The following is a 14178-nucleotide window of genomic DNA, read 5'->3' on the forward strand; positions in this document are numbered from 1 at the left end:
ACATTTGCATTAATTAAATATTACAAGTGACTATGTATGAAACAATTGATTTTTTTATTGGGAATGGTCAATAAGATGTTAATACATTTGGTTGAAATTGCTGTTACTTTATTAAGATTGCTGTTGATATTGTATTGTTTGTCTTTTCTTTCTCTTTTGAAGCATGCAAATATAGGAATGTAAAATGTAGAAATGTAGAATGTATGAATATAAAAAATGCGGAAATATGTACAAATTCGACAATGTAAAAGCTTAGAAATGAAAAATTTTAGAGCTTCCGTTCTACAATCCCACAATATCAAGACAAGTTATCTTACATAATTTCATACTGGTAGATAGTATCCTAATTTGGCACAAATTAGAAAATTAATCTTGAACCACAGTCGACTTGATATTGACATTATCTAGCATTGTTTTTTTCACGCTATTCACGTCCTTCATTATACGTTATTCGCGCCTCCGTAATTGCCACGACATATTGACATTCCTTGGAAGAAGCTCGAGAACAATCTCGAGTACAAATTTCGTAAACATTACAAAAGATATCATACATCAGATACTATTACTAGTATAAACTTATAGTAGAAACTCTGATTATCTCAAAAAAGTTCTAAAAATTTTTTGTAGTATATTCATGTCAAAAAACTCTCATATTAATCTCATATTAATTTTATCCTATATTATCTATATATTATTATTTTTAAAGTTAAATAGGATATACATGTGTGAATAAAAAAAGAATAGAATAAGTGAAAATTTTACAAAAAGTGAGGAGTTGATACATTCGGCTTCTGAGAAGCTCGCGATTCCTTTCGATTCATCTTTACGTAAAACTGACTTGAAAGTGCTTAAGCACTTTTATATGCATCCTTGATTTACTTTCGATCTCGATGTCAGATCGAAGGGGTCGCGTGACGCCAACTATGATGAAATAATGGACTTTTTGTTAGGCGCCCACTGGGATGATGCCTTTTCTTCGTCCAGTTAATTCATTATTCACATCACGCTGTTTCACAATGAGATATGGTAACATCAAACCATATACATACAGAGGAGAGAAAGAGGAGATCGGTCAAATTGTGCTGAAGGATGCGTTGCGTAAAATTGAAACGAATTTAGAGCATCCTTTGAGCGCATAATGACCTTGTCTATCATGCTTCAGAGAGAAAAAGATTATCTAAATAGATCGTCTGCAGAATCCTTTTTAATCGTCTGGAGAAAGTAGGAAGATCCTATAGCATTTGTATCATGTTTTATCTTCTTATTATCTACATATAAATTCTACTATGATATCTGAAGAATTCTGAAAATGGAGAAATATGATTAACATAAAAAGCTGAATCATAATTTATATAATTTTACTAAATTAAAAATCTTAATCTTATTTAATAGGAAAAAAATTGTAAATCTTTTATATTCCATTTCTGCAAATAATTAATTTCCTATCATTCATTACATATATGCTACCAGGGATCATGATAACAAAGATATATAATATCAAATAGTATAAGTTATAAATCATAAATTGTAATAAAATATAAATTATAATAACACCAGAAGGTAATGTTTCTTTTTATAGAATTTCTTAACAAAGATAATGCAAATTTGTACGTTACGTAATAAGGGTGGGACCAAACAATTTTTCAGTGAAACAATGAAGTGGCAACTTTTCGGTAACTAGAGCACGAATTACCCCGAAATCTTCTAAGAATTGTTAATTAAGCAAATAGTCCCTAGAGGGAGCATGTGTTTATCGCAACGCAATTGTTTCCGTTCACGTAACGGTGAACAATCAGGGAAAGGTTACGAAAGGAATCGAAAGTGAGAATTCGCACACTAAATAAACAATAAACCGGTCTTGATTAGGTTTATTTGACTCATTGATCCGAGAGATTAGATCGTAAGCTCATGATTACGCCTATTGTCCTAAACAAGATTAACGATTATTATTAATTTCGTTGCGTTTGCCTAACTTCAAAGAGGTCCTAGGACATGAAAAACTGTTCTCAGTTGTTTGACTGGTGAATGACTTAATTAATTACCACCTTTCGATGTTATTCTATAATTTAGAAGAATATTGCCAATATTTATCTATTCATACTCACATGTCAAGTAAAATTTCACGCCTTAGAAATTGTAACTATAACTAGTAGAATGTAAAACTATTATGATTGTGGATTTATTACTTCGTTGGACCAACCATTTATAGAACTGCATTGTCCGACCCTTCAATTAGGTTAATAATGTGCACTCCCAGAGTATACCACCATGGGAGGCATCCCATAAATCACTCAAATTAGTACCATCATATTTATTACTAATAAATTATTAGATTTTCTTTCTGGTAACCTCGATAAACTGAAACAAGACTATAAATATTGCTTGAATGAACCAGATAAATAAAATGTCATCATTCACCGGTTGAGAAGAAGCAGGATTCAACGGAGATGAATTACGAAACGTGATTATTCACAGTAATGTAATAACATAGTCGCATAGGTGAAATGACCAGTTCGAAAGATGATTTTAACGCCATTCAAATACGGAGGATACTTTCTAAATAGGGCCGCGTGCCGATCTTGTCCCATCCAGCGTTCGTTTGCGTTACACATTTGCGTTAAACACAAACTCGTGCCATTCCTTGACATGCGTCGTTGCGTGTATAATATTATTGACCAAGACTATGGACATTCGCGGAGATGCGTTGCGGTCTGTCGACGATGGAATAAATAAATCTCCCTCTGTACTCTGACGCAACTTCGATTGTCTTCACGGAGTAGCAAACACTCTATCAAAATATTTTTTTTTGGCTGTCATGTATATAAGATGGAGATATAAAGCATTTCATTAGTATTCATACATAATTATTGATACGAATATTAATATTTAACAATAATACTAATTTTAAAGTACAGTAGAGATCAGTTCTAATATTGGTAATCTTTAATCTGACGAATATCAAATTAAAAGAATGTAACGGGTGAAACGAGACTACGATCACATAAATGTTAACTATCAGTACATACTTTGCACATTCATTTATCTATTTATGCGCTTCAGCTATTCATTTCTTCTACTTTAAATTTTTCAAATATTGATAAGTATTGGATTTTTCTATAAACATAACTGAAGCTAAATTTGATTAATTCATGACTTGTAAATAACGCTCGAAAATAGCTGATCATATTAGTATGGTACTGCCTATTATACTGACATTTGGTACCTCTTTTAAATATCAGTAATTACCTTAATTAGCTACTTTCATAACCAACTGATCATCAGCATCATATATTCCAATCTAATCCTCGACCATCAGTCACTCTTAATTTTTCCTCCTTCTAATCCATTTCATAAATCAACTCGATAGAAGAAACCGGTACAGATCAGATCAAGTTCGCGACGTCAACCTCGACCCCGACTTTTTCCTGATGCGTGCACATACTTCTTTAAAATTCCAGATCCTCGACACTACAATACCTTCAATTTACCAAAGATAGAATACGAATGAAATCATTTCACCGCTTCTCCTTATATTAAACCGGCATAACCTAAAATTGTGCGTCATTCCTTAGTATGGTATAAGGATATGGGAAGAAAATTTAGAGAAGTGTTACGCCACAAGATTAAGAGGATGGACAATGGTCCTGTGTCTTAATTAAGGCCCGATTGGCTAATTAGTCCTGATGTTAGATCCGCTGGAAGGCTGTGTCCCACGCGGTGAAGTAATCAGCTTTCTCCGCTCTGGAAGACGCGTTCCTCTCATACAGCAGCGCCGCCCCAAAATCGCACATGCCAGACACCTGAAACAATGGGAAATAAAGCGCGGGCTTTCCACACGGTTGGCGTTCCTATGTGAACTGGAGTACAAGGGGAGACCCCCAGTTTTATACACGGGGGGATATCCACGCGGATCATCCTCGTACTGGAGAAGGATCCGTGCCCGACAGGAAATGAATCTTTGTAGGCGTAGGCGAGCTCTCTATATAAGCCAGCTATAACGCAAAACGTCACTATAATTCAGCATTCCGCACGGTGCTTCAGTTTTCTGAATATCTTCCAACAGTATGGATAGAGTGGTGCGACAGGTAATCAGGAAATTCACCGAGGAGTGGAATTTTTGTTGGTGCTGGTGCTATTCCGCTTCGCGAGTTCCGTCGTCGTTGACACGTGAGGAGTGATCTCAGGGACGCATTGGGTGGTCTTACAGACCTGTTGGTGGAGAATTTTGCTGATCAATGGATTTGGTAATAGTGGACGTTTTGGAAATTTTTGCTTTGAATGAGATATTGGCGGCGAATAGTCGATCAAGGAAAGATGATCTTTGCTATAATTTGATCACTTCAATTTTTTTAAGCCTAACATTTTTTAAAACTTTAAATAAGTTTAAAGATTTATATTTTACATTTTTTTAAGTTTCAGAATTCAAAATTTTGCTTAATATCGTTTTTTAATATTTAGTTGTTTTAATTGCAATTGACAATTTTTTTTAGTTCGATTTAGTTTTTTAAATTCAAAACAAATATTCTTAAACTTCCAAATTTTTAATTTTCTAAATTGTAAATATACTGATTTTGAGATATTTTATAACTTTACCATATTGACAAGAGTTCCTATTAAGAAGACTGCAAGATAATTAATTAATAATGTACTCTTAGGCAATATTATTTAATCCACAAATTAGCAAATTGCATGTAAAATTAACGTTAAATGCTTGTGGCAATATTCCATGGAAATCCTCAATCTTCTGAGCCTGTAATAATTCCCTTTAAGATAACCTAAATTACAATCCTTTGCTCTTCTTGTCCATAATTACCTACTTTCACATGGTTCGTCAATTTCCCTATCCTTAGCACTTGCGAATAGTATAAAATATTTAATTATTATTTTCTTTCATAAAATTATTAACACTTCCATAAACTAATTTTACTTACCGTCGGTTAGGTCAATTAATCTATCAAGCGTCAAGGCTGCGTTAACATATTTTATTTTTAAATCTTTTATATCTTCAATTTTCAAAATTTCAAATTTTTAGATCTTCAAATTTATTATTGTAAAAGAATATTGAATTCAAGTAGCTTTTACGCATTATTCTACAATTTGTTCCTTAATGGTTCAATTACAACCTAACTTAAAACGCCATAACTTCTAAATGCTCACTTATTCATATATGAATGTACACTCCACTAATTTCATCAACCATCCCTCTTAAAAACTGAGTTTCTCTTAAATTCCAATGTAATCAATTTCAAGTTTTAAAACTAGTTTCTGGATCTAACGTATAAAAATTCAAAGAAAAATGAAAGTTTCTTCATTTTCTTAACCGCAAATATTGCAAGTGCAATTTACTAACCCCAAGTGGTTCGACCACCGTTGACGCTGCTTCAATGGAGTGGGAGAAAATGATCTGGGCGCCCAGTTGGGATGAATAGTTAGATCAACGTCATCTTACGCGATCAGTACTCCCCAGTGCGTGAAGTGTAGTGGTTGTCAGGCGCAGTTGGACGTTGTATGGCTCATTTTGTAGATACACAGTAGGCTGTTGCATTTCATTATGTAAGTGCACTTGGTCCTGTGTAATCATCTCCGTTAATGCGGCGCAGGCACGTACGCTTTACACGGGAATATAAATAACAACATATGCGTTTCGCAACCGGTTCTACGTGCAACTATTCTAACCTCGCGTTAAATGACATCACGCACATATACGCTTGGCTGCAACTACAGCTTGTTACGAAAATCGGTGTCCCAGAGGGCGCTATAAAGATTTTAAACGTGAAGATTCAAGTTAAAATCCCAGATCCAATGTTGATACATTTTTAGCTTGATGTTGATCGAGATATCGTGATCTTGTTTCATGATTTCACTGAAATTTAAGTGAAGATAATTTTAATTTATTGCATTAATGAAATTTGAACTATTGGATTAGTTGTAAAATTATCGAATTAATTAAATTTTAATTATTTGTATTTCTAATTTTGTAGTGACACGAAAATGTTTAATACAAAATAATTTTTGTTAATATATTAGAGTAGAGATTCGTTCATCGTGTATGTAGGTTAATTTTCTTACAATTAATATCTAATAACTTCATGCGCATATAAGGCATATTATACACGACAGATAATCAGCTTTTATAATTAGCTATCTAGAAAGACTTTTCTCCTTTTTGTCTTTTACGTTATGTAGTAAACAATGGTACCCTTCGCCGTATAAATCATTGTCTATTTTTACTTCTTAACGATGTATTTTAGAAAAAATTATAGAACATTGTGGAATGTTAATATGAGGTCATTATAATATAATGAATATATCAATAAACATAGTACTAACTGATTTTGAAAAATTAAGCCATTTTCCAAAAATTATTGTAATAGTATATATACATATGTGCAGGTTTGCTCAATCATTTGACTCATCAGAATAATAGCAGATAGAGAATTCCTTTGTTTGTAAGAAAATGAGATGAATATAATTACAATAATCTTTCATATCCTGGGCAGTCAATTAAAAGTGAATTCCATTAACTTTCTCGTACAATGGAATTGAAAATTCCATTTCCAATACTTCTGATTATGTCATCTATAATAACCAGAACTGAAGAAAAATCCTTGAACGAAAATATAATTATTGTAGAGAATTTTAAAAAATTATAAAGAGCATTAAAAGTGTTATGCAACAAATTTGAGCACAATTTGACTAATTTAAAATAATAATAAAAACAATTACAAGTATTTCACAATTTTAATGAATTATAAATATAATCAATGGTTTGAAAATTTGGAAATAATAGATAGTTTAAAGATGAACATTCTTACCCAATAAACATCTATCCAATTGTACTTTATTTTTAACAAAAAGGAAAATGTATACTTCGAACATGGCGCCTCAGAAAATTGTATAGCGGGCTGCCTGATGTTAGGCGTTTAACTCCTTTATCGTTAAAGCTCCATTACAAGAAAAACAGAGCAAAATAGAACATATATTCATTGAACAAAAAGTGTCTCATTTATTATCCTCTATAATATGTTACTCGATTAACCTATAATCCTGAAAAATTGTATTATTTATTAATTCTTTAATACAATATGTAACATCTTTTGGAATTTAAAAAACCATTTCACAGATATAATTAAGTCACTGTTGACTTATTCATGAACGAAAGTTACATTTCTTATTTCACATCCGTATGAATTTGTGCCCAATATTCTGTTATTACATTGTTCAGAACACAATACAGCGAGTATGATTGGTGGTCTGCGTGAGTTTGAAAAATTTGTTTCCTTGTAAACAAGACGATTCTTTAACGAGAACTTGTTGTAGTCCAACGGAACACAGTCTAATTCCTTCGTTTTCATCTTTCTTCTTCCTTTCCCGCAATCGCGCTTAATCTGACGCTGATTTTGAACGCGACGCGACATGACGCAACGTTTCCCCCTCTTTTGCGCACTCGGAGGCTTTCTCACGACAGAAACGGGAGGAAAACGCTGGCTCACGACTCCAATTTCTCGCCTACGCAACGTGAGCTGCCTTGATCATCTCGCGCTTTCGACGCGACGCATTTGTTCTATGCCTGGGAATCTGTCTGATACCTTTCGAATTAATTATTTCTCCGCGCTACTCCTTTATTATGCTGTTAACGCTATGCATAGTGATTATCATGAGAGAATAGCAACTTGATAATATTATTGACAATATTATTATTAGTAATATTTTAATATTTAAGAATCAATAATTAGGTCAATGTCGTTTTATTGAGATTTCAGACACTGATAGGTTTTTAAGTTTTCAGATGGATTTCCGAAATCATATCATGAGAGAATAGCAACTTGATAATATTATTGACAATATTATTATTAGTAATATTTTAATATTTAAGAATCAATAATTAGGTGCCGTTTTATTGAGATTTCAGACACTGATAAGTTTTTAAGTTTTCAGATAGATTTCCGAAGGTTACCTTAAAATATTCATTTACCTTTAGACTTTTGAAACGAACCATAAAACATAGTCACTGACAATGAGTACTCTTACTCACTAGTTACAGTAATCTTTAACGTATAATCCACAAATATCGGTAGATCTCTGAAGTAATTCTTGAGGTGTATCCTATAAATATTCCTCAGTGTCTGATGTGATTAACTAAGCCTTAATTTCCAGTTAACTCTCGCCCTCATGGTGAGCATAGGAATTGTGCAATGTGAACCACCATTGAATACCCAATACGGTGTCCCAGGGAATTATGCTGGAAGCAATAACAACCATGGAACGTCTGGTGGAAATGGTCTTAGTAATCATCATTACGACAATGGGAACGATAATGATTACGTCGATCAGGTGAGGTGCAACTGTGATCTAAAATAAATCAATCTACACCTCTTGTAAAATTCTACTAACCATAAATCATCAATCTGAATTCTGTTAAAATCGTAGAACGATGGTTAGATATACATAAGATAGTTGGTATAATTTATTTATTGCTTGCCATTTAAGACCTCTTCTTTTGTGCATCTAACGATCACGATTGCTTAAACTTAATTATCTTCTTCTTGGGCTGGTTTCAGAACAAGGAACAATTCGCTGTTGCGATAGAAACTAAATTACGTTCTCTTCAACGATTGATGCTACCCTAAGGAAATTCATTTTGGTGTTAGAAACACTGCATTATTCTGAGAAATTGCTGTATCAAACAATAACCAATTTTTTAGAATATTCCTTGATATTGAAAACAGTTTTGTTTGATATAATAACGTAATGACATAATATAAGTATTATATTAAAAGTAAAAAATAAAATTGTATTAATATTTCAATAACATAGTGGAGAATTATGGAGAATACAAAAAATAATAAAAAAAATGTAGGAAGAAAGTTGAAAAATGGGACCTGTTTTTAACAAGATATTACTTACCAGTTAATTGAAGAGATAACACAAAGGAAAGTGATCTTGAACGATTTAGTTCACTAAACCGTGTTACTCATTGATCCATTCATTCTGCATTTCCGCCATACTGTTTCATAGTAGAGGCAAGGGTTGCAATAGATGAATAGATCTGGGTTAACGCTGATTCTACAAGTAACATTGAACTTTGTCGAGCACTCAATGCACGATCTGCTTACGTAAATGTAGAATGGATCGACCGGACATCGATTTTGCACTTTAGTTTTAGCCAGATAGCATCTCTTCTCTTTCTCTTCATTATCTTCTATCGTAATATCCTGAAAGTTCAAAATGATTACTTATTAGAATTTGTAAAATTTGTATTATTATTTTATAATACAAAAGTTAATTGTTCAAAATTTATAAAACTTATCGAAATTTCATCTTCAATTTATTTTTATTTATTTATTAATCTCCTATGGTAATCGTCTATTTCAACTGTAACAAGAGAAGAATTATCGTAGAATCATTTAAAGGAGATCTCAGACCACTCGTTTCGTAGCGCTATTACGGGAATTTATGTTCTTCATAAGCACTTCAACTTCGTTGCGACAGAGAACAATAACCACTCCTCGAGTCGCTGCAACACCGATGAAATTACATTAACACGTGCGGTTATAACGTTGCAAAGCAATATACAACATCTCTTATATAGGTGACCAAAATGGTTACGCTTATCCAACAAGTTTTTTTTTTTTTTTTTATTTTGGTTATTTTACAATTTGTCCTTATGGACATTTGGTAAAGTGTTATATCTTATTGGTGAAGAAAAAAAAATAAAATAAAAATAAATATAGCATGTGGGTGGCTACCCCCAGCGGGGTGCCAGCTTCGTTTTTTCTAAGTTATATCTTTTATGTCCAACAAGTGTCCAACAGAATTTGAAGCCTTGGTACTTCAAATACATTAGCATGAATTTCAATCTCTAAAATTTTATTTTCCCTAGAAAAAGTTTTTCGATTAAAAATGCTTCCCTTAAAAATTTAGAAGAATATAACGTTCTTAATAAAGATAAAATTATAACATATATAAATTTTACAAAGTTTGATTATGACTTACTATATTTATTACGTATGTATTATACTATATTTGTATATAATAATACCGTAACGCGTCTTATAACGTGAGATTGATAGTCCAGGAGAGAAGAGATGATGTATGCACGTGATGGGACAAGATAACGTACTATGGTAGTTGGATCCTTCTGGACGACCATAAGATGAACAGCACGTGATTGTTGGAATCGTTGCTCTACGCACTCGATGGGTAAATGAGTTTATCATGTATGAAATCAGGTATGCTGGTTGGCATAACTTTCTGCGGGCTCTAATGGAGGATAAGCGTTGGCGAGTTAAAGAGAACGCAGAACAAATGCACTCGGATTGGTTGAAAATACCGAAACAAATCTTTCACCAAGGAGATGATACGTTTGGGAGGATAATTGGATTAAATTGTATAAAGAGATACACAACAGGAGAATTTTCTGAAGTGAAGACATTATTTCGAGAAATTAAAGGAGAATTTTTTCTAAATACGGATGATTCAGAAAAAGATAATCTACGAAAAGAATATTTAAAATAAAGAAACGTTCCATAAAAAGTGAAAAGATATTTCATAAAAAAATATTCCACAGAGAGATAATGTATACAGAAACAATCTAATCTAACAAAGTATTTCATATAACAAAAATAATAATTATATTAAGAAAGAATATCTTCAGCATCTACTTATAATAAAAATAACTTAAACGAAGAAGAAAGAGGAAACTGTGCCCATGGCACTATTCCAGGTTCCGGAAATGGTACGTGGGCACCGGAATCCCTGTGTTCCACCATGAAATGTTACACATTCATCCGGTTATGTAGCATGACGTAAACTTAGTCTGATGTAACAATATTAATAGGATGAACCGCGACCGTAGGCATCATCCGTAGCAAATCGTTACTGCCGATTAGCTAATCGTCTTAAGAATCTAAACGATCCGGTTATGTGCATTTGCGCGGTTCTAGCCGCGGGGTCGAACGGCCTGGCGCGAGCCAGATTAAATCACAGTCGCCTTCCTCCTTTTGTTGTTCTTCTTCAGTCATTTCGTCTGCACCACTTCTCCTTAGAAGAAAGTTCAGCCATTCCGTCTAACCACTTACATGGTGTAACTCGAGCATTTACACCATCCTTTTTTTTCTTATACAAGTTAAATACAGTATTAAGACAATTGTGAATAACTATAAACACTTTAACTTCTTGAATAACCATAAATGTTAGCTTATACTGAGTCTGCGGTTAGAAAATTTAAATTAATTATTGGTGTAGTGATGGGAGTAATAAAATGATAATAATAATCTAGAAAAGTTACTAGGAAAGTAATACATAATAATATAGGGAAATATCATAATGAGAATAACAATCTAAGAAATACTGAAATTATAATAATCTTCTACATGTGTATTTATAGTGAACCAAAGAGGTTTCAAAGAAATATTACATTGGCAATAATAATAAACATAATTGTCACATAATGGAAATATATCAATTTGAGAAAGTATTTGGACAATTAGGTATCAGCATCTCAAGGATTAGTGTAATAATAGTAATTCAAAGAGATGATACAATTGACAAATCATAAGTTACTATACCAGTTAAAGTGTAACACTTTCTAATGTCTTCTTCACATGTTGCATTCACTTAGAAGAATCTATTGTTCCACATCAATCACAAAAATTATCTAGAAAATCAAAAGGAAAGTGATGATGAAACTGGTTAAAATTATTATATAAGCAAAAATTATTGGAATTATTTATCATATAAACAGAAAAATAAGATTATATAAAAAGAATATAATAAACAGTTCCAACAACTCTAATGGCATCTTCGTGTTATCAAGCAACATAGGGAAGACAATAGTCTAATAATGAAATCATTGAATTAGGTTAGGAAAACATTCAAAGCGGCGATCTGAGAAGCCACTTTAATAGAAAGTCCGACAACAGAATCTGTGATCGGCACCTAACATGCAAATAAAGCTTGTGCGTGCACAATAGAGATTATAGAGTATAAGTAGAGTATAGTCTCCATTGTTTATGCGTTACTGTAATTATTGAGATATCATTAATCAAAAGTTGACCTAGAATTAAATTACTAACTAAAAGTAAGATACAAAATCTTCAACATCAGATTTTATTCTACTACTTACATGTTTATGAAAAGATAACTCCCCTAAATCTCGAATTTTTATGCATATAGAATGTTTTAAAAGAAAAGATAAATCGAGATGAAAGAATAATGATGATAGAAAGTTAGGTTTGTAGCAATAAAGTTTCAAAGATACGGATTTTGTCATCTATGGACAGCAATACACTTTGTCCTAATATTTTCATAGTTTTCTTACTTAAAGTATTACTCTCTTCTTCATTGACCTATAATTATGAAATGTTCTGTATAACTATATGCCATTGGTATCATCAACGGTATCGAAGGCGAGATATTTGAGAATAATTCTATTTCACTTTTATTATTAGTATCATGTTAAGAGGAATACAAACATCGTTTCAGCCAATGTCCTACGAATTCGGATATGCAGTGAAAGACCAAGCAACCGGAAATGATTTTGGCAGACGCGAGAGCAGTGATGGGGAAACTGTAAGAGGAGAATACAGAGTTCAGTTACCAGATGGCAGGACACAAATTGTGACTTACACTGCTGATTGGAGGACAGGTTTCCATGCAGATGTAAGATACGAGGGTACACCAACCTATCCTGATCAGTACAACACTCAGAACAATGGTTATAATAATAATAATAATAATAACCAGGGTGGTGGCCAAGGATTTGGCTTCCATGGTAATAACGGAGGTGGAGGATACAACGCAGGCAATTTAGGTAATTTATGATTTCCCAGGTATACAGCTGTTAATAATTAGAGGGTTATTTACTCAACTGAGTCTATTGGATAGTTCATAATATTATTTAAGAATCATATAATTTGTGTTCTTATTATAAATATTATTTTATCCTTTAGAAGTAATAAAGATGTACATATTTTACCTTAATATATGTTGAGTTCTCAATTGATAATTAATTAAAGCGAATTATGGAACTTTGACTATAAATGTCTGACTATAATCCATTTTTATGGGAAGACCGGTAGCTGGAAGAGTTAATTAAAACTAATTGTTATATTTTGTGGTTGAAGGTAATAATGGAGGCTACAATTACCAAGCACCAAGTGGAAGCTTCAACAATGGTAACAATTATCCCTACCGATTTGGTTCCAACTCGTTGGACAACAGTTATAACAACTTTGGAGCTCGCAATAACTATAATACGCGGACTCCATCGACGACGTACGGGCCAGCCTTTAAGAAGTGACTTTAGTACAATTCCTATTGTTAGCATAGGATAAGAAGCGTCCGTCCTGTAAGATTAGCAATTTTGTAATAAAAACTATTTTATCTTTTTATATTTGTGTTTTCCAAATTTTCTGATACAATCCCTTATCGTTATAAAAGGTACCAGAAAACTAAAAAAAGAATCTGATAATAATAATAACATTAATCAGGACTACTTAAGAAGTATTTTAAAGGATATTCAAACATAATAAAAATATTGAAATACGTAAAAAATAAGTAACACGGTATGAAAAATATTATAATAGCAAAAATAATTGAAATAATGAAAGCATTAAAAATATTACAGAACATTTGAGAAATTAATGCTCGTACAATGAAAGGTACGTAACATAAATGAATCTGAAGCAGTTCCAAAGCAGATGCGATCAATATAGGAAATCCAAATAACTGCTGTCTATCCAAGAGCTTCGTTGATTATATAAATAATATTACTTTACCGTAACTGATTGTATAATTACTGATTTTCTCACAGTTGGTGAAATCGCACATTAATCGAGTTCTCGTCATGCTGATGTATCGAATAGGTAGGAAGAACGAAACCTGATTGAAAAATGTTTCGTCGCTCGCAGAAAAAAATAATCTGGATACGTTTTGAGAAGCATCCGTAATGGATCGAGTTTCGATCGATGTTATTTCATATTATGTCACCAGGAAGCCTGAACATGGCACGTGCTTGAGAGGACGCTTTCTCTGATATTGTAACATCTAAATTACGTCCCAGATGAGATTCCACGACGTGTCAAAATAGTCAAGTACACTGGACTGACTAACATCACTATTCATTCTAGCTTTTAAAATGTAGACATTATACTTAGTCCTAAAAAAAAAAGTAAA

At 32.6% G+C, this 14178-nt stretch overlaps 1 protein-coding gene and 1 long non-coding RNA gene across 7 annotated transcripts; one reads left to right on the plus strand and one right to left on the minus strand.

The window, feature by feature from the left end:
* Positions 1-664: 664 nt before the first annotated feature.
* Positions 665-5434, minus strand: LOC132914685 (uncharacterized). Of its 3 annotated transcripts, none has more exons than XR_009659643.1 (2): positions 5351-5434; positions 665-4209 (listed from the first exon to the last, which is right to left on the minus strand). It is a non-coding gene; the product is annotated as an uncharacterized LOC132914685 (long non-coding RNA). The 3 variants fall into 3 exon arrangements; XR_009659644.1 differs by lacking the exon at positions 5351-5434 and adding an exon at positions 4932-5330 and having other exon boundaries at positions 665-3800; XR_009659642.1 differs by lacking the exon at positions 5351-5434 and adding an exon at positions 4932-5140.
* Positions 3795-13394, plus strand: LOC132914679 (N66 matrix protein-like). Of its 4 annotated transcripts, none has more exons than XM_060973992.1 (4): positions 3795-4085; positions 8158-8334; positions 12487-12814; positions 13128-13394. In XM_060973992.1, the coding sequence occupies exons 1-4, from the start codon at positions 4065-4067 to the stop codon at positions 13301-13303; spliced, it is 702 nt and encodes a 233-aa protein (XP_060829975.1). In that variant the 5' UTR covers positions 3795-4064; the 3' UTR covers positions 13304-13394. The 4 variants fall into 4 exon arrangements, with proteins under 4 accessions (XP_060829975.1, XP_060829976.1, XP_060829977.1 ...); XM_060973993.1 differs by lacking the exon at positions 3795-4085 and adding an exon at positions 4106-4244; XM_060973994.1 differs by lacking the exon at positions 3795-4085 and adding an exon at positions 5423-5553.
* Positions 13395-14178: the final 784 nt, after the last annotated feature.

The sequence above is a fragment of the Bombus pascuorum genome, chromosome 15 (assembly GCF_905332965.1).
Source record: "Bombus pascuorum chromosome 15, iyBomPasc1.1, whole genome shotgun sequence".
Lineage (NCBI taxonomy): Eukaryota > Metazoa > Arthropoda > Insecta > Hymenoptera > Apidae > Bombus > Bombus pascuorum.